We start from the raw sequence: 27,461 nt of genomic DNA on the forward strand, positions 1-27,461 counted from the left end.
ATTACTTAAGAGATATATAAAGACTGTATATTTTTCAAAAAATCATGACACTTTTTACAAAGAATAATTAAAATAGCAAAAAACTAAAAGCATGCATATCAAAGACATTTTTCAATGGATTTTCCCCATATTTTGACATCATGTGACTTTTTATTTAACACAGCGCGACCAATTTTTTTCGTAATCTATGAATTATAGATATTTCGCATGAAGGTCAATTTCCCGCTTTTTTACCTATTCATTTTGTGAAATTGAAATTGCCTGATTACATCTACCCCAAATGCTGTTTTCTGACCAATTATTAATTCTTTTGAAATAATGAGAATCTCAATTTCTCTAGTAAATCCATAAATATAATCCTAAAAGATGTAGGAAAGAACTGGTATTGCTACATTTCGATTATTTTACACAGTTTTTAATTTCCAGGTGGAAATCCAAATGACCAAAATAATTGAAATATCAACATTTTCGGGAAAAATGATTTTTATTTTTAAAGTATTAGGATTTTATTGACCAATTCTTCTGTGGACATACATCCCCATGGTATCTATGAATGCTTATGGGTTTTATCCTCTGGAGTCTTAAAATTATTGAAAAAAATCACAGTGTTTACAACTACCCCAGATTACTACTGCCCCAGTTCCCCCTACTCCTTGTTTAACAATATCCATGCAATTGATATTAAGTTCCCAAAGTTCTTTTGGTTCCATTGCATTCTTTGTCTCTTTACAAAGGTATAGGGGAAACTGGGGCACCATCAAACACGGGGTACCACCAAACAGTAATTTTTATTTCTAAACTACTTGGACTATCTCGACCATTTCTTCAGTGGACAAACATCCCTATAGTGCCTATAAATTCTTAAAGGTCCTATCCTCTGATATCCAATATCCGATTAAAAAATCGCAGTGTTTGGTGGTACCCCGTGTTTGGTGGTGCCCCAGTTTCCCCTAGCTAGAAGTCAGAGTGGCTATTTACAGTTCATGATAAGACGGAAAGAATTATAAAAAATTTCACTTTACATGTGGGTGATGTTTTCGAAAATTTTAAATTATTAATAAAAGAGACCAAAACTTCAAGTTTTTACTATTAAACAGCCCTCATGAATATCTCTACGCGAACAATAAGAAAATATATGAAAGAAGAAAATATGAAGAAATATTAAAATTTTCAGCTCTGTATTTTTGGAAGATACTTGTAAGTATCACAAGTTACTAACTTAATGAAAACACGTTTTTCATCAAAACAAAGAAAAATATGTATGACAAAGTTCTAGAGAGAAAAGTGGCTCAACACGCACAAGATAGAAGGAGTGGTTTTAAGAAGAGTTCTAAAATTATTCAAGGATAAATTTCCAATAAGAATATGCTCTTTCAGAAGTCTGAATAATATCTCTTTATTTTCTCGACAGCTTATGAAAAATTACATCATGACTATTTTTCGATACTATAATTGTAAAACCAAAGCAGCAATTTTTTTTTTGGAAAATGCAAAATTTTCCTCACAGACCTAGGTTATTATGTCATGGTTATCAAAAAATCAGAAAATTTCTTAAAGGATTTCATGGAAAATGTTTTACTTGATTTCAAGATGATTGATAGGTTTTTTGAATTTTGTGTAACCAGCCTATATTTCAAAAAGATATCAGAAACTCAAGAAAAATTCCAAAAAATATTTTAAAATATCAATTAAAAAAGTTCTGCGAGACTCAAATGTTGGATTTCAACAGGAGTTAGAATATTTCATTCTATACTTCACTTGATTTGATTGAACATTTCCATAATTTATTTAGAATTTTCTTTGTAAGTAATGCCTAATATAATGGAAAGTTGTTCAGTTAAAGTTTCAATTTAGCTAAAAAAAAATGCGTTTTCAGCGTAAATATTTTTACTGAATCGATCAGCATTTTTTCTGAAAGGTCAACAGTTCTCGAAAAAAAGTGCTATCCACATAATGTGGATATTGCACTGCCTCGCAAGTATCGTTCTAAGGTGAGCAGAATTCAGCTGAAAATACATACGTTTTCAGCTGAATTAAAAGCGGTTAGCGTGTGGTGCTCGTTAGTCTTTTTATCTGTCCTACAGTTTGCTTTAGCGAATCGAATAATACATCTTGAAGTTTTAGTGAGATACGAAATTGGTTAAGAAGGCAGTCGTGGTTTTAGTTAATAGCCAGTAGGGTAAAGTGCCCATGCTTTACATGGTCCCAAGCTTTACAATAACTAAATTTTTCGTGTGATTTTCAATAAATATGACTCATATCATCCACATTTTGAAAATTAGGGGAAAGTATCTTGTTTGTAAAATATATTGCGGAGTCGCATTTATTCAGAAACATAGGAAAAATGTAGTCATTGTAAAGCATGGGACCGTGCAAAGCATGGGCACTTTCCCCTAGTGTTAAGATAATCTGTTTTCATGTTTTCCGGTAAAAACTGCTAATAAATAGAAGAAAGATGCTGGATTATTGGAACAGTTGCAAATATAAGTTGTATTTTTGGTCCTTGGGGCTACGGATAAGCTCTTTTTTTCTTTCACTATTCGAAGTATTTCAGAGGAGAAAGCAAACCTAATATTTTGATATTTATCAAATATTTATTATTGCTTGATGTTCATTCTCATATATTCAGAATGTCAATATTTTTTTAGAAATCTTTATTTTTTTAATAACTGAAAAAATATTCCTGATTTTCCGTATTCCGAATTCAACAGTTTGCCGACTGGTAAATGACTCCTAATTAGATACAGAATATATGTATTAATATCAAATTTTAATAGTGTGCTAAAAAGATGCAGAAGTGTCTATCACTGCAGCAGACCTAAATTCAAAAGTTCAAACGGATGTCCAAAATACGAAAGCTTCTGTTTCAACCATTTAAGCTCTATTTGGATTTTAAATAGATTGTTGATCCAAATGATCCAAATAGCTCCCTGAAAACAGAATTTTTCTGTGCGATTGACGAGAAGTACTGAAAAAAAGTTTAGATAAATAGTCGTACTTTGTACAAAAATCCAACACGTCAAAAGCAAATTGAAACAGAATGTGTGGAAATAATTTTGCCTCAATGTATCCACATATATTTTAATTTCGCGTCTGTCAATAATGAAATTCAATTGAACTCCCATTGATGCTATCGTAATTTATTTTATTTCACCCCTCTCTTGTTTTTCAACCTCTACAGGGCATCCCTACACTGCGGGGGAGTACCTCTCGAAAATCCATTATACTACAAAATGCCCTGGTATTTGCTCATCCACAAAACGCCCATACCTATATTCTAAAATATGTGCGTATTGTGTGTCAAAATTCTGTATACCAGAAAATAAATTTTATAATTACAATAAATTGTGATTAATTGAGTTCAATTTCGAATGAATTTTGCACAATTTGTAAAATTCAAATCGTGCACCATTGAATTGAAATCATTTGGACAAAATGCAATTAATTATTTTACAAAATGCCGAGGGGGATGACGAAGCCCAAAACTCACTTCATTGTAATTTAGCAAATGCGAAATTGCTGTTTTAGTGCTCTGCTAAACCTTGTCTTTTTCTCTATGTGTTTTTTTTTTGTGGAGGTGGAAAATGGGTGTGACATAAATCAGAATTTCATGGTAAGCAATTCACCAATATATTACCTCTGTTAATGTCACGGAGAAGGAGCAAAAGTGTGGCGAACCAGAAGAATGTCTTGGGCCAGAGTCTAGCTGAGATTATCCACTCCATCATGATAAATTTGGCAATTGTGTCCAAAATGCACCGCTCTGATTGTGTCTCACTCAATTGCCACCCCAAGGATTATTTATTAGGCGCCTCGTACACTTTTGTATCGACACAATTGTCCCACTCTAGTGTGATCCATAAATAACCCGGATTATTACAGTGAACACTCGTCTCTTCTGTGCCTGATCCTCAGCACAAAATCAAGACACATTTCTCCAGTCCTCCAGTGACCATTCGTGGATATTTTTCACTCACCACCCAAATCACAGACATTTGCACGATATTCCACCCAACCCAAATGGGGGTCCTCTCGAGGTCAAGCTGACAATGTTTACACGCTCGAAGATGCTGCCTGGAAAAGACAAGAGAAAAGCCAGTGAGGAAAATTGCTGCAAATTGTGTGCGATTTGTTCAAGGATAATTCAATGAATACACCATTTGGACAATATTCAATGGTATTTTTCTTATTTAGACAAGTTTCTTCCTTGCACTTGCAATTCAGCCAAATTCTCTACACTTGACAAGGCAAACTTAGGACGACAGCATTTCTTGCCAGAAGTTTAATACAAAAGCGAAAATGTTCATTTTTACGTTTCAAAGACATTTATCGAAATTTATTTTATCTTATTTCAAAATCGTTATGTTGATAATTTTTATGGAAAAAATATTTTTGGTCAGTTAAATATCTAAAAAAAAAGGACATTAAAATTCGTGAAAAGTCAGATACTATTGATATTACTATAGGGATATGTGCGATAGTTCGGTCAGATGAAACTCCCTTAAGGGCATGGGTTCTTAAGTATACTTAATCCCGGCATTATGCACTTCGGGATTATAAGATAAGATAAGATATTTATTTTCCCATATACCTATTTGGTGGTTGCGACTGCCGCCGACTTACTAAAATCGGCTTCACCAGGTAAACGGCAGAAACCCTGAACCTAACGGAATTATGCACATACAATTATGCAAGTTTGCCTACAATTGGGAGTCAATCTATGAAATCATTTTTGAAATACGCCTGAATGTATACTATCCTGCGACGCGTGAAATTTGAAAACACTGCTTATTTTTCAGAATAAAACTTTAATTTCTTTTATTAAGTTAATATTTTAAATATTCCACCCATTTATTGTATAGTCCTACATGTTACTTTCTGTATCCTGGGCATGAACCAATAAACTTATTATTATTATTATTATTATAACTCTGGCCAAAAGTACTGTTTGTTAATGCATTTCTATTAATCAGTTTAATTTTTTTGAGTACCTTTACTCGGCGAGAAATTCGTTTTATGACCGATTTATTAAGAAAAGCCCCTGCGGGTATGCATTTTTTTTCGATGCATAATGTTCCCGAAAATGTGCATAATCCCGGGAATTAGTGTACTGGTTATTTGAAAATATGCAACACATTTCCCAAATATTACTTTATTATGCTAAAATTTTATTTTTGTGAAATAATGAGTGTTTGAAGCTACCCTGACATCTCCTATTGCATAATTAAATTTTCATGACGACTGCCAATATATTCAGCTTCCCCATGGCAAGAATATTTCAATAGACTTAAACACTAAAATGTGGCGTTATACGGGCTTCAGACCCAAGGCTTAAGCATTTGGCTTAATCGCTGATATCAATATCAACCAAGATATTTTGAAAAAAAAAATAGGATTGGAGTATTAAGGACAAACTACCCATTAAATTCTGAAAAAGCAATAAAATTGGTTGCTGTTTAGGGTTTTGAGATTTTCTGGGATGAGCTAAACCTCTATTCTGAAGACCGCTTTAGGGGAAGCGAATTTTGGATAGAATCTAAACTTCTGTGGAACACCACCGATCGGTCTAACGGCGTTATCACACTTGCACATTAACATTTTAATGTGATTCACATTAATTGTCGCTTGTGAGCGTCCAAATATGTTATTTGTGTCTTTGAGTCACTTAATATTTGGGGTATTTCTATTTATTGATAAAGAAGTGGACTTGGCCTGCAAAAAAAAGTTTAAATTTACCTAAAGCATAAATATTTTTCACATTAAAAAATTAAAGAGAAAATCGCATTAATTTTTCGCATTCATGCTATAAATCAATTTATATCAAATTTTGCGGGCCAAGTCTACCTTTTTATCAACAAATAGATCAAATTTTGAATATAAAATGATTCAAACACACAAATTACACATTTGGACTCTCACCAGCGACAATTAATGTGAATCATATTAAAATTTTAATGTTCAAGTGTGATAACACAGTAACAGAGGCAACCCACCTTTGGGAAACAGTTTCTACAGTATCTCAGCCACTTAATACAGACAGGAAAGGAAGGATAGGAATATAAATATCGGACCGCTCAGAATAAGAAACGAATAACTTGCAGTAGGCACATTTTACAGGAGAGCAATTTGAAGCTAAGATTTTACATGCATAGTATAGGATTTATGAGACTTAAAATCTCTATAACTTCGAAAATAATGATCTTTTAAGTATAATATTCAAAGGGAAGGTAGATGATATGAAAAAGCCTCCAAAAAGCGAATAAAACGATTTTTGCAAAAAATCGAATTGTTCGACTTATATTCTGAGTCGTCAATATGATCTTTATCTACTCTCAAATTGGATAAGATGAAGAGATTTTTTTGAATACCGCTACAAAAAAAAAATTATAATATCTCTTTTAAATATTTTTTTGCCAATTTTCATTTATTAATTTTTTTTAAATGAGAATTTGGAATAATTTGTAATAACCATTTTTAAAATTAAAACATAACGCTCCGAAATAAAAGAGGAAGAATGTTATTGTGTAGAAAAAAAAACATTTATAAAAAGTTTAAAATTAATCAATTAAATTTTGCTAAAATCTTTTAAATAAAATTTTTAAATTTTGGAACGTTGGAAAGGTCTTGGAATTTCTGATAAGACTAGATCGGCTACAAATTACGAACGGTTGTGAACCGATAATTAGATTTTGATTGGAAATTTTTCAAGTACAGTGGGTTCCTGAATTATGCTTACTTTCGCGTCTGAAAGAACCGTACGAAATGACATTCATTCATTCATTTCATTTTCAACCGCTTATCCCTATTGGGGTCGCGGGCCCATGACATCCAAATTAGAAGCCCACACTTGTCGATCCTCCGCCACTTCAGGAAGATGTTCGGGTTCGATCCCGAGGCGTTCCAAGGCAAGATTCTGAATTTGATTCAGCCACCTTGTCCTAGGTCTGCCTCGAGACCGAGGTGTCCTCACAATGGCTTGCATAGCTTTTCTGGGGAATCTTTCTTCATTCATGCCGTGTGGTTGGGGTACCCATCGGACGCGTCCCAGGTGGCGGATAGGGAATGGCTGTAGTTGGTTTTAGAACTGGCTATAGTTTGTTTGGAAATAGCTATAGGCACGTATCGGCATCTTTGCGTCTACGAGAAGTTCTAAGTGAATACTAAACCGCGGACCACCCCAAAACCCGTGTCTCCTGGGTAAGGAGGCCTGTGCATCAGGTTTGCACCCTGTTGTCACAGTAACCTGTCAGCAAAAAAACACAACAAAGAGCCTCGGATGTCGGATGGATTGCACCGGAAACGACCTACGCGAGACAATGGACAAGCTGTTGCTTCAACCGCTGGTCCCGGGGTCGGAGGGCACCAGAGTAACGGAAGAGGCTCTGGAGTGACATCAGGTTCGACAAGCCTACCACGAAAAGACATTATACACCCAAATAATTTGCAAACGCATAAGACATACCTATCGAATAAACTACAGGAATGCCGTGATGTATGTAAGATATTCTTGGCGTCAGTTTTATCCCTATTTTCAGGGCTAACAATTTACAAGAAGTTAATTTTAAATTCACCGGGAAAAAATGCAGATATTTAAGGCATATTTCAAAAAGTATTTGTCGAATCAGCTCTCAATGGTGAGCAAGCTTGAATAATTGTATGGGTATTCCCGGCTAGTGCATAATCCCGAAGTGTATAGTTGCGGTAACCCCAGTATCTCTTCTAAGCTCTTTTGGGCGACTTTTTGAATGTTTAATAAATAATTTCAAATCACTTGTAAACGGGTAAATGATGCGAAATATTTTTGAAATTAAGGTAAAAAAGTGAAGCGTGCATCGACCATGGAGTATCGTTAACAATCGATCGTTTGCTCAAAGTAAAATGACTTTTTGTAAATTATTCATCGCTTATGTCGCGAATTAGAGCATTGCACAAAATATGAAATTCTTTGCCACTCTTGTACTACATCTTCTTTTATCTACCGGTATACAGGAGTAAGCCAATTAAGATTTTAATTAAAAAAGATAGGTGACAAAACATCAGGGCTTTACAGAGTGCTCCAATTCACGAAACAGTTAGAATCCTTTTAATAAACCGAAGATTGACTTTTGTGACATCGCTCGAAGATTCAGGATCGATACCTTTTACTGGTTGGCCTTTGACTCATATCTGAGAAATATTAGGTGAGATTCTTAACAATCTCACCTACTATAATCCTAACAAAATTTCATGTCGTCCGATCGACCTCAAATTTGGCCAAAATGTGTTTCGCCACTTCCTGATTCCGAATATATATGTGACTAAGTTACGTTCCCGGCCGGCCGGCCGGCCGGCCGCTCTTTGGAGCTTAATAGCTCCTAAACTAAAAAAGATATCGACTTGCGGTTTTCGGCAAAGGTTATATATCGGGTGAAAATTGCAACTTGGTGCATAGACCCCCCACCCCCCACCCCTCCTTCCGCCATTTTGAAGACCCCCCTTTTTTTGTTTTCTCAATAGCTCCGCCCCTATGGCATTCAGCGGACTCAAATTTTAGTATGTTATAGCTGGGCCTTAGAGCTTTCCATCAATACCAAACTTAAGGTCCCCCGACCCCCCTGACCCGAGCTATAAGGGTCCAAAAAAAAATTCTTAAAATGGCCATAACTCCGGTTCTAATTGTCAGAATTTAAAAAGTGAGGGCTTTTTGGAAAGCTCTCGTGAAATGCCACTTCCCCTTCTAACATCGCAAGTTCATAAAACCACCGCTAGGGGCGCTTTTTTTAAAAAGAAAATTTTTAAATCTTAAAAGTTAAATAACTCAAAAATTCCATTGTGCATCGGGCTGAAAATTTAGTATGTTGTAGCCGTTGATTATACCTATCAAACAAAAAAAACCTTAAGTCGATCCATAACCCCTGACCCGAGCTATAAGGGGTCAAAGTTCGAACATTGACCGGCCTCTATCTCCGGTTCTAATTAACATAGCGACCTAAATTTTACCTTTTTGGTTTCGTCTCGATGAGCACTTTCAGATGGAAGTTCAAAAAGTCACCATAGGTGGCGCTGTGATAGCGTCAAAATTCATCGAAATTCAAAGTCACTTTTCTCAAAAACGGCATTGTGCAAGTTAATAAAATTTTAGTATGTTGTAGTCCAGTCTAGGACGTTTCCAAAATGGTGCGTATGCGCGCTGTGGTTTCAATAGAACCGGAGATATGAGGGGTCAAAGTTCACGAAATTCAAAAAATCATATCTCCGGTTCTATGTGAGCGATTTTGATGAATGAGGGCTTAAACGAAAGATCTCACCAAATGCTACAACTTTCTAGAATATTTGAACTTCGTGGGACCAACACCAGGGGCGCCACAGTCGAAAAACCAATTTCAATATCACATAACCTCAATTATCTTGACTATCGCTGAACCGATTTTGATGATTACTTCAACATAATTGTAGAGCACATTTGTCTCTACATTTCGTCCATACATCATTTTCCACTCAGACTACGCTATCACTCCGATTTTGCCGTTTAAGTGTGAAAAAAATGATTTTTCCAATAATAACGCTTTGAAATCACTCAGATGCCAATTTGACTGCCTCTACTCCAGCAAGACACTTAAAATATGGTTTTAAATGGAAAGTCCCGCAAAATACAACAATTCTTTGATATAGTTGAAGTTCAACAAATGACTACTTGGGGAACTCTGGATGAAAAAACGAGTTAAGAAACAAAAAACCTCGCTTAACTTGGCTTCTGAGTAATCGATGAGTTCAAGTTCTACGGCAAAATTATAGAGAACATTCTGGTCTACATTTCACCCATATAACACTTTTCTGTCAGTTCATCCAAATCCTTGATATTTTGGTTTAAATACAAAATTTGTATAATTTCACGAATTTGATTCAAGATAACTGAATGGCGTCTCCCAACTTCAGCTCCAAATCGAATTTGCATGCACTCCGAGTTAGCTCACATTAAGAATCTCACCTACATAAGCCGGTTAGGATTATCTGTCCCTTTTTCATTTCAAAGTTCTTCGTATGTTACCCTGTTTTGTTTAGTTCTTCTGCCAATAAGAAAAGCAACAACTAAAGCATTGTTCCCATTGTTTCTATTAGCTCTAACTAAAACATGTTCTCATGAATATTGTAGCAAATCTCCACATTTTCATTTCTGGTTTATAAGGTAAAATAACGATACATTCGTTTGCTTCATTAAATGAGATTCAAAGGGTGAAGGGATTAGGGGAAGGCTTTCAGGCTCCGCACACACTCTGACTTTGTACACTATGAGGTGTGATTCTTTCATAATTACACCAATTTTCCATATATTCCTTTAATGAATCTGCCTATCTATGGTAATACATCTCATTCATTAAAGGAATATGGGAAAATGTGAAATGTTCGAAGCCAGAGTGTGTACGAAGCCCAAAAGCCTATCCTTGGTGAATTTATTAGAGCAAAATCACATTACATTTTCCCACGAAAGACGTAATTTTTGTTAGAACGAGTTCTGAAACAATTACGAAATTATTAAGTTTATTTAAACTAATATTTTATCTTTAAAGTAATTTTAATTTTAGTGAAACGCATTATCATAAAATTGGCATTGTATAAATGAGCAGTAAAAGTTTAAAATTGAGCAGCATCAAATAAATTTGAAACAGTGATATTATCGTCCAAATTTTGGCAAAGGGAAAATAAAGGGATTTTCATTCTATCTGCAACAATTTGAGATGCTAAATAGGGGAAGTGTGCCAAATTTCGGCTAGTTTCTAATTTCGGCCACTATGAGTGTAATTTCGGCCATGCAAATAAATTAATTAAAATTATGTATGTAATGTTCGAATAGACAATGAATTCATTTTGCTTTTAAATATTTATTTATTTTAGGTGCTTCCAACTATGCCGAAATTTGGCACACTACCCTATATAAATTGGACTCTTTTTTTGTAAATTTTAGGTTTTTTACTGACCATAATTAGATATTTTACTTCTCATTTTTAATTTTTTACTGCTCATTTTGATTTTTTAACGGCTCGTTTGTTTTTTGCCCATTTAAGGTAAAGTGCCCTCAAGTCGACCGGTTCCTAAATTCGACCAGTAGAGTTATTTATTCAATTTAATTATATTTCCACTAATATTTGGCGTATGATCTAACATTAATATGTCAATTATTCCATAAATAAATACGAATCAGTGACAATTTTATAAAAATTCTCCATCAAACATTTAAATATTGACCACCGTTCGAGTCGAGGAACCGGTTGACTCGAGGGCACTTTACCTTACATTGACACAATTACCTATACTCGAACTAATTTTATTAGCGTACGTCTTTGTTACGTCAAATTTCTAATTTAACAAAGTGTTTAAAAGGATTTATCAACTCCGCGACTGATTTATTAAAAACTCAATTCACACAATAATTTTGTAATACAAAAAATTTTAAACTGATAGGGTCGAAGGAATACCTATTCGAGAGGGAATCCCTATTGACACTTTTGTCGAAATGATGAAATTTATTTAATGTATCTGATAAAATGCAAGTAATATGATGTTTTTTCTGCAATCTACCTTTTCTTATAAAAAGAAATGTTCATATTTCATATCCTAAATCGGTACAGGAAGTGTCAATAAGTATGGCATGATAAATTCTTAAAGTGTCAATAGGTGTTCTTTCCACCCTATCTCGTTACTCATATTCTTAATTATGCCTAAAAAGTATAAATTGAATTACAATTAAGGCTTTGAAAATATTCCTGAATTATTCACCTTTTTCTTAATCAACTGCCAACACCTCTGTTTCTAAATTTTAGCTGACAGGGTATGTGCAAAAATTTGATTAATTAACCCCAAAAGGCATATTCTAGAGGGTGGAGTTGCCAAAGAGTGAAATGTTGAGAGGATGTCTCTCAAAAGTAACGTAATTTACTGTTGCTGTCTTTTCTCTTTTCCGCACGAGGAGACTTTTAAATAAATTATTAAAAGTGTAAGCTTGGCCAAAATCACTGAAGCACGCATTTTCACGTTTTAATCGGGCAGTCGAGTCACGTATGGAGCACCAAAGCTGGAAAAGTGGGACAGGGTATCCCCCTGTTCTCAAAAAGTTACATTTTTTTTCTTCACCCACAATCCTTCGCGAAATTGGAGCGGCTCATATGTGCTATATTTTCTTTGGAAGCTGAAAAAAAAATCCCACATAAAAATGCGAACGTTGATTTTTTTTAGGAGAAAAGAAATATTCGCATGAGTGAAGTAGAAGGAAAACATGAAGGAAAGATGCACATTATGAGATTCCTCATGGAGTGTGCATATAAAAATATTGCTCTGGAAAAAATAACACAGAAATTGCCTTACTCGAGATGTTTCAACGAAAAAAAATAGCATTAGAGAAAATGCCATATAATGGATGTTTTTCAGTGTTGACACTGGATTTTTTTCCTCAGCTATGATCACAAAAGAAATCACTATATCTAAATGACTAGGAAAATGCAGTAAAAGCTGCAATAAAATTTTTATTGCACCAAGAATCAAATGCGAAAGACGAAAGGCGTATTCTTCCCTTTAGAATAGCTCGTTATAAAATTATGACTGTATTTAGTTTGAAACATAATTTAAATCTTTCACGACGACTCAACTGAAAAATTCCTGATTACTGAATCACAGGTTCATGAGGAGAATAGGGGGAAGTGGGACACCTTTGAAATTGGGAAATTTTCTCCTATGTGTAAATGGAACTGAGCCATATCATTATATTAAGGTGGGGTAACTGGATCGCTTTCCGTAGAGTGCTACTTAACCCTTTAACGACGAGACACTTTTCACAAACTGAAAATCAACAATAAAAATTAAACTGGGAGATATAATCAATTATAAGTCTTACATCTAACCTTAGAAAGTCCAACAGAGTGTGATTCGGTGTATTTTGTGCCTCTATGAACGATAGGGACAAATATAGCCCAAAAATTTAAGTCATTTTTTTTAACAATACCAATGAATAATATTTTTCGCTTTAATAAAAAATATTACGTATGAGAATTGTAGTTTATATTGCCAAAGGGGTTTTGCTAAAAAAAATGAAAGTATAAAAAATAAATAAAATCAATTATGAATTTGAGAATTTAAAAATTCGCCATTTTTGAGCTTAAATATTTACTACATAGCGAATAGCTAGAGACTTGCAAAAAATATTGTAGATTTCTTCAACCTTCTACTTTACAATTATGTACAGACATAAGGAAAAAATAACTTTAGGTAGTCAGGAAAAATTATTTTCTTTATGGGACACCGGTGTTCCAATCGTCCTTAAAGGGCTAAGCGCTGGTTTTTGGACTGATGCAATTCTTTTTTACTTCGTCTAAATCCATAGAATTATTTACTGTTTCATTCAGAAACATAATGTGAAAAAAATTATCAAAAATTATTAAAGAACATTTATAAAATAATAATAATACTGAAATAAGCTGGAGTTCACTAAGTGGATCGCCTTTTCGCTAATTGGGTCAAATGGTTTTTTAATTGGATCACTCAATTTACAAGCATATTAAACGAGAAAATAAATTTTTATTACATTTTTAAAATTTTTATTGGATTATTTCTTTTAACATTTAATGTAAAAGACAATCTTTGGTGTAATATCAGTTTTATGAACAACAATTGGAGGAACAAGTAGGCCAGTAGCAGACACCATAAAGAGTGTTGTGGCACATTCCTTCGATCCAGAATTTTTAAGAACTGGCACAATACGTGAATTTTTCCTGGCCCATAAATTTCCATCTTCTGGTATCAAGAAAAAGGCACTTTCGTCGAAATTAAAAACCCGGTCTGGTGAAATGGTCATTAGATCGTGTTCTGTGAAGTATTCTCAACAATTCTGAAACCATTCCGTGAACTATTCAGCAGTAACCACAACTCTTTCCAATGAGAAGGACTTTGGAGCTGAGCTCTGGATGACGCTTGAGAAAATTCCTGAACCAAGTATCTCCAGGCCTTCCGACTGTAAAATAGTTTGGAATTTTGAAGGTCTCGCAGATTGTGCGCTAGGCATTACTGATCGCATTATTAAAATAATTTGTTTTTCCTAGAGAAATTATTCTCTTTCAAAAATAATGATGTGTTAAGATTACTATATAAAGTCTCATAGCAGTATATTTCGAAGAATTGTATTTTGTTTAATTTAAAATCTATTTTGATGATTCTTACAATATTTGATCCGATCCATCAACTGTTATAGTATCTGCATTTCTTTTGAATGAACATTTTGTGCAAGAAGCGAAGTTTATATTGTTGTTTGCATGAAATACAGATACGACAATAGTCGATGCAGCTGACGATAAGTAGATTTTACTAAAAAAAAAAAACTGCGTTTATGTATAATACACAATTTTACTACCCTCTGTCTTTACTGTTTAAAATAGTTTTTTGATAACTATATCAATTAGGGTAAAGTGATACAAGTTGGACAGGGATTTTTTCTTGATAAATACAGTACAAAATTTTTTTTAAGCACAAGGAATCAAATGGTAAAACTAAAGCATTAAAAATATATAAATAAAAATGAAGTACTAAATTTATCAAGAAAAAAGCCCTGTCCAACTTGTACCACTTTACCCTAATGTAATTAAATTTAAATATATCGGTAATATTTCGCGATTTAAATTTTATTCTGTTGCGTTAATTGCTGAGAGACATTCAGAAACCTTGATTATTTATCTTTAATATTTCAATATTTTCACTCTTGTCATGGATTCATTTTCACGGCAAAATATTTTCATTACAGAATAAAAATCATTTTGCGGGAATTTATTGACGAGAGTAACCTTTTTTTCACGTGAGGGTATCGTATATTCCTGCGGGTGGCGTTTACAACTGTTCTCAATTTTTTTAATTCTCACGCTTTTTGTCGAAAACGATGGTCAAATGAATGTGAATTTATGTGATTTTTTCAAGCTTTTGTTTTTTTACTTGAATTCAGAGATAAAAGCAATTTGTAGTACCTGAATACGAGCGTAGAGGCCAATCGGTAAGAGATAACGTCTCCCGGTCTTCAATGACCCCCTCTTTATAAGTCAACGTTCTCTAGTGATTTTTTTTTTCATTCCATAGAAAATTAATGACAGGAAAATTTACCATTAATATATTTTCAATAACAAACTTAAACCACAATACGTTTTTTTAATAACCAAAAGGTTTTGAGATTTTTCAATTCATCTACTCGATCGGAAGCTGCCCAAGCCGTAGATCGTTAATGTATCTTAATATTAAACGTATTTAAATATCTTACGTGCGATGAAAGGTTTTCGGTATGTTTTGTATGGTCTATCTGCATTCAAGGTGCAAATGAAAAGTACTTGTTTGTCATTACAAAGATCCCGTTATCCATTCTCGATTCGGCTGCAAGTATTAGTAACACTATAGTAAGGTGGGGTATCTGGATCATTTTCCGAAGAGTGCTACTTAAACGCTTATTTTTGGACTGATGAAATTCTTTTTTACTTCTTCTAAATCCATAGAATTATTCACTGTTTCATTCAGAAACATAATATAAAGAAAAAATTATCAAAAATATTAAAGAAAATTTATAAAATAATGATAATACTGAAATAAGTCAGCATGCACTAACTGGGTCACCTTTTCGATAATTCACTTTTAATTAAACCTATGGATTTAAAATACTTTTTTCGCAAGGAAAAAACAATAAATGTTTTCAATCAACAGTTGTCATTAGCGAAAATATCACTGCTAGAAAATTTTTAGTGAAGAACCCAGCTGGCATAAGATTGAAATGAATCGATTACACTCACTCATTTAATGGAAAAAAAATTTTTTTTTGCTTTTTCTCAAACTTGAATAGTTATATTATTGTTACTGTAGTGACTATATTACGGAAACAAAAATAAATATATTATTTTAAGTGGATTAATCATAAACGATCCAGATAGCGAAGCGCCCGGATTAGCACACTTGACTATATGTACCATTATCAGTTGGAATCTAGATAATACCAGCCACGAAGCGACTTAAGCCTCCAACTAATGGTTAAAAATTCATTCAAATTGGAATTTTTTTTTCAGAATTTTGTGTATTCTAATAACCGGATAGTAAAATTTACTATCCGCATATTGGAATCTAATATACGGCTAGGAAAATGTACTATTCAGATATTACAATATTAAATGTGATATCCTTATTATAAAAAATAAGTTTCTTCAATCTTCGATAATTTTTGACTGTCCGATCTAATTTTTTCCTGATTACTTTTTTACTATACGGCTATTAAAATTTTCTTTGTAGGATTATATATTTCACTATCTTAATTTTTTCGATCTATGTAAGACATTCAGTGTTTGCCTACTTAAAAGTGAACGAAGAGGATGAAGTAATAAGGGGAAAGACGGGTCTGTTTCACACATTATAAGTATGATTTTGAAAACTATAACAGTTTTGCATAATAAAATAGGGGAAACTGGGACAGTTGTAATTTTTTTATCACTCTTCACTTGAATTTCACTTCAGTAGTGTGAGCATATTTAAATTTAGCAGAGTGTATTGTTAAACACCCAGAACTCTAGAGAATCTGTAAAAATTGACGTATCTTGTAAAAACTTTAGTAGCTTGAAATTACCCCACTGTCCCCTATAGGTTTCTTCGGAATTCCGTACAAGCAGTTCTTCGTCATAATTTATGCACTTTAAAAGTTCAACTTTCAAAAGTCAAATACTGATACAGGATATACATTTCTTGAAATATTTCATTAACAAAGTGAAATTGAAAATCCCTCCCGATACAAAAGGTATTGAAGAGAAAAAGAAAACTTCTTCCTTCCTCTTTATATCATTGAAAGGGAAAAGCTTGTTGTATAAATTTTTCCTATATTTATTTCTCGTTGAAACAAATCCTGTCTGACTTTTATAGGTTCAATGGCTGTTGAAGCTTTTGAGTGCTTTTCGATTACACGACGAAGTGTGGGTGTTCATTGAAAATTCATGCTTTGGATGCCTCCCGGAAAAAGGTGGGAAAAAAATACCGGTGGAAGGCAAAAAGCTTAATTGAATTGGAAACCTCGTTATATTTATTTCCAAGAGACGAATTGGGTTTGGTTTGAGAATAAAAACCATCACTCAGTTATCAATGTTTGTGTGTTTTTTAATAATTCCCTCGTCGCAGTGTTGTATTTTCGTAAATTAATTTGGATGGAATTTTCATGGCAGAAGAGACTTGATTGCGAATACAAAGAAGAGGTAGAGCACAAATTGAATGAGGCTTTTGTTATTAAAGTTTTTTTTAAACAGAGCTTTTTTTTTGTTTTTTTGTTACTTTTGCAATTTGAGAACAAAATATAGATTTATGTTATTTTATAAATTACAAGGGTTGAAAAGTTTCAGTGATTTTTCACAATTTTCCAACACTTACAACTCTTTCGAAGATTGAAAAGTTATTCTGTCCTCAAAAGGTGAATTGGAGAGGATTTAGTGTCCACCTTTTCAGAAGAAATATACACTTTCTATTTTTTTGAGAGTTTTTCTATGGGGGGCGGGGAAAAGTTTCATTCCAGAGCTTTCCTTTTGCAAAACTCTTCCACTTTCAACAATAACTTTTATTTGGGCGATCAATTGAATTTTAGTGAAGGAGATTTTTCCTTCCAATCTTTCTCATTCTCAAATCTCATGACAATTTTGCTTTTTGTAGTCGTTCCACATGCCTAAGCTCTCTTTCGTGCGATTTTTCTCAACTTCTTGGGCCTTTTTCTGGAGAAAATTGGAAGCTTATCATGCAGAAAAGCTGTAAAATATGCAAAAGATGCTGATTGATTTTAAATAATTTAGCAAGAAGTCACATTTGGATGCCAAAAAAGAAAATCCTCCCATTCAAAAGGGGATTCTTTTTTTGGGAAAATCCGGGTGTAGAGTGGCTAGAAAAAATGTGTGGGAGTGCGTTAAGATGGAATGGGAAAATTGAATCCCATCGCGTGTGAATACCACTTAATGAAATGTCCCAAATGGGCTTCTGATTGGCAGGTATTCAATGAAAATGTTTCTCATACTTTGCTCTTCTTTCTCAACTTTTTCATATGCACTGAAAAATGGAAAAACAGGAAGAAATATCTCTTCCAAAGTAAGGAAGAGGTTATGTGTATCAGTAAATTATTGAAACGAAAAATAAATTGATATCAGAAATATTGTGGTTAGCACTTCATTATTTTAATCAAACTTGACTTCTGCGAATCTCTCTACAGTACTTAGTTCAAGTGATTTTGGACAAACAAATGATGACGAGACTTATTGAATTATTAGTCTGTGAACTCTGCCGCTAGTAGGGGAAGTGCACAATGCGACTCATCAAACCCATATTTTAAGAACTATGGGAAAGAACCTATGTTTTTATAATATTATATTACTGCGGAGTTATATTTATTCAGAAACGTGGGAAAAATTTAGTCATTATGAATCTAGGGATCGTATGAAGCATGGGTATATTCCCTTATATTTTTGAGGAGATGATTAGGTCTAGTGTGATGTGTCCCTGTGATTAAGTCTAGATAGAAATTTAATTATTTCAGCTTCATGAGCCTTCCGCCACCCATCTGTGTGATTCAAAAATTGTCGAGTCTTATCTTCTCTCAATAACTGATCCTCTCCAGAAGCGTTGACGTTCGTCTTCGAGCCCTTGGACGCACTTACGCAGGGGCTCACGCTCATAAGAATGCTCACATTCGCGTTCGATCTCGAGCTCACATCTCACGTTCGCGTTTCCGTTCATACTCTATCTTACGCTTACGCTCGCGCTTGCGTTCACGCTCGCATGCTAGCTCACTTTACACGATTGTCCTAGTTTCCTCCCATACGATTCCAACTACGTCAATTACACACTCCGCCATTGTGTTAACCCTCGTTTGGGGGACATTAGCGACCCTTTCTTTCTTCTCATTCATGTTACTCACGCTTCCTTATTTCAAAATCAGTGAAATGACTTGAATAATATGAAATGTGGGGCAAAATGTAACAAAATTGACATGTTTTATATTTTCATGAACTACCAGAAGATCCAGAAAGTTTTTAATCAAACAAGCTGAAGTCAAAATGAAGTCTAATTTTTTGTTCTTCAATTTGACTTTATTTATTTGGGCAAAATAAAGTCAAAATGAAGAACAAAAAATTAGACTGAACTTTCCATTTTGACTTCAGCTTGTATACGTATACGGTCGAAATATAGCATTTGATTTTTAATTAAAACAACCTTATAGGAAATTTTCCATTCTGTAATGTAAGACGTGTGTCAGTTCCGCGGCTAAAGGCCCTATTATTTTGAATCCCTAAAGACTGATTGGGTACACAAGGTGCCTTGTCCCTAGGGTTAACCCTCTGAGTGGGAGGTGAAGGGTGTGCATTTTTAACGCCCTACAGTGAGCTTGCCTACCAATGGGCATAACACTATGGGCGAGGAGCACTCATGCCTTTCTTTGGCATAACGCTCTCGTATACAATCAGTTGTTCTTCAGCTGTGAGTACAAACGCACCATTAACAAGAGAATCCTTGTTGGGCCACCACAATCAGTCGCGCTACTTTGCCCGATTTCCAAGACCTCGGTTATTTTAATCTCACAATAACGTTTCTGAAGATAATTTTCTTCAAATTCGAAAGGATAGGGGGAAGTAGGACACCTCTGAGTTAGGGTACTACTGAAATACGGATTCTTCTCCTACTTTTAAATGGAACAAGACCAAAGGTGCCTCAATTCTCCCTGTGTGCTTTTCGAACCGTGTTCTGAAAGTTGATTTTATATAGATTTTTAAGAATTATGAAATTTTTATATTTTTTACTACGTGCTATGGCAATTGAAAGACAATTTCAATTTGTTGCCGATTTTTATTCTTTATCTTAATACGAAGTAAGCTCAAAATTCTTCGCAGGTTTAGAAAGACAGAAAAGGCGGCTTGAACTTCATTTTTTTACATCTGTGCCTGTTTTACCCCTAGCGGTAATTTTTGATAAAAGAATTTCTAGAGGATAATTTTTTCGGAAAATCCATAAAATTATTAGCAGCAAATCTGGAAGTAGTCAGTAAGGTATACCTGGTATGGTATTTCAGGTATTCACTAGAATCTCAATATCCCGGTATCCCGAAGACACGAAATCTTGAAAAACCGCATATACAGGAGTTTCGAAATTCGGGGGTACTCCGAATATGAGCCTCTAAATTCTGGTAACCTGAATGCCTAGAGATTCTGATACACCAGTACTCGTAATATCCAGTGGTTTCGAAATCCCGAGGTTCTAAATATCCCAGGCTCTTGAAATCTACAAAACCTCAAATAAAAGGAGGTTCAGAAATCTCAAAAAGCCGAATATTCAGGAATTTTGTAATCCAGAAACTCCGAATAAATATGGGTGTTTTATATCCAGGGATTCCGAAATTCCAAGACCTTAAGTATCCTAGGTTCTCGAGATTCCGGAACCTCAAATTAACAGGGGTCCATAAATTACAGGATTGCGAATAGCTAGTAATCTCGAAATCCCAGGACTCTAAATATTCCAGGTTTCCAAAATTTCGGGAACCCAATAACCTAAAGTCCTGGAATCTCTGAACCCTACAAATAATTAGGGGTTCAAATAGCACGAAACTCTTGAATATCCAGGGGTCCCGAATTTTCGATATCTGAATATCTCGGAATTCCGGAAGCCCGGGACACTAAATTCGACAAGATCCCGAGATCTCGGAATTGTAGTATATTTCACTATTTTATTTGAGGAATTGATTTCAATCCTAAAATTGGTCGAATTCGCGAGATTTTGAGATCTTGTGATTCTATATTCGAAACTTTTCTATTGACTAATGCAGAAATTTTAGAAAGAAAGTTCAATATGCTTTTTTTGTTCTCCTTGTTGATTATTCTAATCCTTGAAGGTTTTGGAAGTTCGAAAAATTGTATATCGATGATAAAAATTTGAAACCTTGTTCTCATTTGTATTTCAAGATATCGAATTTTTTAATTTTCGTCTTGTCACATTTTGCCCCGAGCTCCCGTATATGTAACAATTTTGCAAAAAATAAATGTAAATTTATTATAGATCAGTGAAAAATCTTGCGTAATATGTATTGCAACATTATCGAATATCGAAAATGATCAACTCGATGTAATAGGGGTCTTAAAATTTACCGTCTTTTATTTCCAGTTCTTAATGATATTTTTACCATTTTAGTCATGTTATCAAATGAAAATGAGATATTTAAAAAAATATTTTGATTAGGTTACTCAAGTGAATTTAATCAGGTTTTTAAGATGATAATTTTTTTCTTAGTTATTTTCGTAATTATGCTTACTTTTTTTTTCAAACAAATATTTTTTTATGGTGTCTGTATCTTTCTTAAAATGAAGAAGTTAAAGGAAATACTTTGACAAAGTCTGAGACCGATAAGAGAACATGAAATTCCATGGAGACCACAATAAATAACCTAATATCAATATACATTAATTCACTTAACAGTCATTTAGGTAAATTTCTTCTCCTGCCCAAACAATTTACCAAATAATGGTCTTTGCATTGCATAGACACCATAAGTTACCCCAGTCTTTGATTTATCGCTCAGGTGTGCAACTATAATGTTGCAATTTATCGTTGTCTCGTACCAAGAGAATCACTATATCAGTAATTAATAGCCTTAACAGGTTGATGCTAAATTTAATCAATATTTTGAAGTGTTAGGAAGGTGTTCAAATAACTTGGGCATATTCAGACATCGATTTATAAGTGCAACAATTATTGGTCTTATTTATGGAATTTCTTGTATTTGTGTGTTTAATAGGGCTATATATAACACACAAAATTGCATATTCTGTTTTGGTATGCCACACTGTGCACTTTAATTTGTGAAACTGGGCGTACAATATGGGCAAAGTAGGGGTTGTTATCAGTGTTGAACAATATTTAAATGACTCCAGCAATTGACTAAGTGCACGGTCAGTTACATAATGCGCCAATTAGGGCGACATGCTCAACATGACCATCAATTTTCCACCCACTTTCCCCAGAAACTTTGAGTGACCCCTTTTGTTCTGAATCTCCAGAACATTTTAGAACATCTCAATAAAATTCTTCTGCAGTTGGTGCCAACAAATTCTCCATTGAAATGAAAAAAAAATCCTAGGAAGAGCAAAATTTCCTATGGAGAGGAAATTACCAACAAAATTGAAAGCAAATTTAGTTTAAGCAATAAAATTGAGATATTGAATTCACAACTAACTCCAATCTCATTTCAATCGTTTCTGATTTTCCTTTAAACTTTTGGGATCCTCATGGGGTAGATTTTGGGAGGATGCCTAAATGGCCAATTGACAGGGATGTGCCTCTTCTACCAAAGTGGGGAATATTCCCGCCTAAAGCCATCGACTTCCGTGCAATATTGATTTCTTGTCATCGTTGAAACTTTCGAGTTTTAGAAGCATTTTAGGCTTCTCTATTTCCTGAAAGTTTTGTTTTTCATAAAGTAATTTTCCGTGTTTGTTTTCCCGCAATGTAGATTTAATATAGAGTGAAAGGAACATCCATTGACACTTTAAGAACTCGTGTCAGGACCTATTGACACCCTACTTTGTACCATTTGGAATACGAAATTTGAACACTTATCCTTATCGAATAACGTAAATTAATGACAAAACGCAATATTACTTACATTTTATAAGATACATTAAATAAATTTTAACATTTTGACAAAAGTGTCAATAGGGGTTCCCTGTCGAAGAGTTGTTTATTCGACTCTAGTCATTGACTTCTATATCCTTATCAAATGGAATTGATTCAAAAAGAAAATCATTCCATTTTGAAAATTTCAATGATTTCACCATTTTTTCCTGAAAGTTTCACCTCTTAATATTACTATCAAGTGGAATATTGCATTCTCTAGGGTATGTTGTGGGATTTTGTACTGCAATTTCACGATATAAGTTGTACTTTGTCGTTCAGTGACATTCCTTCATCATATCAAAATCCAAAAACACTCCCATCAAGTTCATTATCACCCCCCAAAACCCCTAAAACGATCGATAGCTGTGGGGGATTCGCGGGTGGTGACATGCATGCATACAGTTTTGCTAGAATGACTGACTCTGACACGTTGACTCGAAGTGCATCCCTCAACTTTAATGATTTACAAAGCACTGGGAAAATTGAAAACTTTCAGCTCTAATTAATTTTCGGCAATTTCCACCCCTCCCTAATTTAATAACTTTGTACGATATATTGCGCAAACTGCTACAATTATTATGCTTATCTGAGTAGCTTCCTGACTGGTTCAGGTGCGACTTGTCAAAGTCGAAAGCAACTACAGAAATTCCACAAATTTGAGCCTACGAGCAGCCAAGAATTAAACTTGGTCAGCAAGAAACCTAATTTGATCAGTACTCAAGTTGGAACTTTTAAGCTACTGATATTTTTATGCAAGTGTCCAAAAAGGGAAAATTAAGTGGCTTTTTTGTTTGGAAGAATTTTAGATAATACTTTTTTTAAAATTAGATCTTTACTTGTAAAATAGCTTTTCTGCGGATCAAAATTCAATTTTTTACTGACCCAATTTAATTTTTACTTGTCAATTTTAATTTTGGATCAATTTTGTTTTTCACTGCCTGAATTTATTTTCTTATGGCCCTAGCACATCTTTTTGTTCAGGAAAATTTCAAGTAATCGAAATTAACATCCCTTTCTTTCTTAAAAGCTTTCCTTATGCCTCTCCCACTCCTCCACTGAGTCTAAAATCCTCTTCTTCTTTTGAACGTCATAATAAATTATGGTCCCGGTCAAAATCCCGAAAGCCAAAATCCCGAACACCAGAATTCCGAAAGCCAAAATCCGGAACTCTAAAATCTCGAAAGCCAAAATCCCGCACGAGCCAACCGAAAGCCAAAATCCCGAATTCTAAAAAGTGTCATAGCTACTCCCTCGATTGCACCCGCGCTTGCTGGAGGTAAAGGAAAATTTTCTGTGTCTTGGGAAATTTTTCCACACATTATCCTCCATATAATTTCATCCCTTTCAGGATTATGAAAATTCAGGATTTTGGCTTTCGGGATTTTGGCCCTTTCGGAATTTTGGCTTTCGGAATTTTAGCGTTCGGGATTTTGGCTGCCTTCGACAAATTCAATTTTTTTCATTATAATTTTGAGACCAAAAGAGTGGGATAGACTTATACAAATCTTTTAAAAAAGGGACGCGAATTTCGATTTTATGAAATTTTACTGATCTAAAAGTTGTGCGAGAGGTATTATGGCTCAAATACACATTTTAAATTAGGAATATTTCATGAACACGAAATTTGCATCTCCTTTTCAAACCTATTGCGTATGTTTATCTCACTATTTCGCACTTTTCTTCTTCTTCTTACACAAAAATTCAATTTAAATCAATCGATTTTAGAGTGCGAAAGAATGAGGCAGATATCAAAACGTTTGTGAAATTTGATTTCACGAAATTTGCCTGATATAAAAGGTGCGCTGGAGCCACTATGCTTCCGCCAAGTCTTTTAGATCAATCAGAATCAAATTTCAAATGAAATCAAAATTCCTATCTTTTCGTTTCTCAAACGTTTTGAATATGTCTTTCCCATTATTTCGCACCTCAATTTAGATTGAGCTCAATTGAATTTTGTGTGATGTTTGAAAGAAGAAGAGTGCGAGGGAATAGGATAGACATATGCAAAAGTATTGAGAAAGAAAAGGACGTGGATATTGATTTTGTGAAATTCTCCAGATCTAAAACGTTTGCTGAAGTCAACCAAATTTAATTTTTTATTATTCATATGTTTTTTTACCTAACTCAAAAAACGAAAAGAATATTTCAATAATCAGTATAAAAAAGAAAGCAAAATATGCCTAAATTTACGATATTTTAGTATTTTTACCTTTCTCGTAACTTTAGCATGACAATGGATAATAATAATGCAAATCCAAAGTATAGTACAAAACTAATCGTCCGACTAGAAGAGAATGTGGCCTGCTTTTGAATATGCGAGCATTGGGATATTTCAATTTTTCTCTTATTTCCCAAAGCAAAAAATCTAGGAAAAGGTGCTCCTTCTTCGTACGACCCCAAGCTTCGTAATGAATAATTTTTTTCTAAGTATTTAATAAATGTGACTGTGCAATATTTTAAAACTGGGAACTTTCCCATCATAGTTTCTAAATTATAGGTGCGATGAGCCTCTTTATTCAGAATTAGTCATTACGAATCTTGGGATTGGTGTCGTACGAAGCATGGACACTTTACCCTATAAACCCTAAATAATACTTTTAACTCTTTTGTATAAGCTTTGTTAATAAAATTAATTTTTATTTGGAAAATAAGAGAAAATTGAAATATTTAAAATCTGGAACAATTAAAGCCAGGCTAGTTTCCCCTAATACGATTTGAATGAGGATTAAATATTTATAAATAACAATAAATGACGACTATCAGTCAATGAATCTTTTTATTTATGGAATTTTTGGTATTAGCAACAGATTTTGATAATGAAATGATCAAAAACAATCGTGTGACACCATATGAAGTTGGTTTAAACCCAATTCGTAATTTCTGATGCGGTATTCCAATTTTTTCTTGTTTTACAATACCCTCTATTGATTGTTCCACTATTCATTATACCAAACGTTTTAATTTTATTGTAAACAAGTATGAAATATTTGAGAGTTTAATCTCTCGCTTATTGATCCTATAAGCTTTCAATTTATTGATGAATTTTGAAACACTATTGGAGGCACTCAATTGAAATCACGTTTATATGACGTTGTATTCTATGAATATTTTATGTTTCGCAGAGATCAACTATCGCACAAAATGCTCTAAATCAAATCAATTATTTATTTGTCAATACTGTGAATATTTCAACAATATGAATTGATTACAATATAATTAAATTTGGCAAAATATTTGAATTAATGGATACGATTACATGCATAGTTTAAAATAAACTAATTACCTGTCCTAAATTATATTTGCTAATCTCTTCTGTATAAATATTAATTTAAATTAAATTAAAGGTCAATTTTATTGATTAAATTTGAAAGTAAAAATGTCCCGTAGATAAATTTGGGACACACTAAGCCTTTGTAAGTTCCATTCATTGATAATTTAGGCCACACCCCTTTAGGATTTATAGAAAATTAAAGTTCCCAACAAACACATAATCTTTAAACTCAGCGTGCTAATAGTTATGAAATTTAAAATTTTTAATTGGTATTTGGGAGTTAATACAAAATCTTCAGATAGACTTTATAAATAGCATTTTCATATGAAATTTAACGTGCAGGCTCCGCCCCTAAACAAATGTATCACACTCATTACATAATAACGGTTCCACTCCATACTATTCTGTCACGCGGACATGGATGACCTTTAAGTTTTCACAAGAAGTAGGACTCGATTACAGGAACAACTTTTCTTTCCGAGTAATAGAATTCTAAGTCGACTAAGAACAATATGGATTTATAATTAATCGTGTCGAGGTCTAAAATTAGGGGAAACTGGGGCACCATTAAACACGGGATAGCATCAAACACTGCGATTTTTTAGTCAGATATTCAACTTCTAAGGACAAGACCTATAGGAATTTATAGGCACTATAGGCATTCTTGTCTACTGAAGAAATGGTTGATATAGTCCAAGTAGTTAAGAAATAAATTACTGTTTGGTACTACCGCGTAAGGTAAAGTACCCTTTATTCGACCGGTTCCTCTATTCGACCGGTAGATTTATTTATTCAATTTAATTATTTTTGCTATAATATTTTGTGTATGATCTAACATTAATAGGTCAATTATTCTTTAAATAATACGAATCAGTGACAAATTCATAAAAATTGATGAAATTCACCATCGAATATTCAAAAATTGACCCACCGGTCGAATACAGGAACCCGGTCGAGTAAGGGTACTTTACCTTATTTGGTGGTGCCCCAGTTTCCCTCAAGTTTATGCCCAAAGGCTAGCCACATCAATGGCAAGCGGACTTGCCGACATTATTTGCGTGTTCTTTCGACACTTAATTTAATCCTCGTGATAGAAGGATTAATCAGTCCCCGGGAACTATCCAGGAGCACCGTTTTAATTCAAAATTAAAGAAATATTAAAATTTATCAAATATTACGGGATAATTTGGAAAGTTAACTGTTTTAAGTAGAAACATTGGAAGAAAGTTAAAGTAATCTTTAGAAGAAGTTTCATAAAAGATTCTTAATTAATTTTTGTAAAGGGCGTGGCTTATTTTTCATTAGAAAAATCTTGTGTTTTACAACAATTTTAAATGGTTGGGGTAATCTTCTTTAAGAGGATTATAATATCCAAATTCCAAATTGAACATTTTTCATCTCAAATCGAGATTTCTATGCCTCTTGAGGAGGCTGAACTTAAAATCATTTATAAAATTAACTTAGATTATATTTGATTATGTTGAGAGAGAGTATGGTGTATTTTATAGGATGAAGACATCTAGAA

At 33.7% G+C, this 27,461-nt stretch overlaps 1 protein-coding gene across 1 annotated transcript in view; it reads right to left on the bottom strand.

The window, feature by feature from the left end:
* Positions 1-27,461, bottom strand: part of LOC129798001 (uncharacterized) — a 139,035-nt gene that overhangs the window by 76,671 nt on the left and 34,903 nt on the right. The window contains exon 2 of the mRNA XM_055840930.1: positions 3,638-4,074. Within this exon, the coding sequence (XP_055696905.1) occupies positions 3,638-3,728 (91 nt within the window). The 5' untranslated portion in view covers positions 3,729-4,074. The remainder of the gene's footprint in view (positions 1-3,637; positions 4,075-27,461) is intronic.

Source organism: Phlebotomus papatasi, chromosome 1 (assembly GCF_024763615.1).
Source record: "Phlebotomus papatasi isolate M1 chromosome 1, Ppap_2.1, whole genome shotgun sequence".
In the NCBI taxonomy this organism is placed as follows: domain Eukaryota; kingdom Metazoa; phylum Arthropoda; class Insecta; order Diptera; family Psychodidae; genus Phlebotomus; species Phlebotomus papatasi.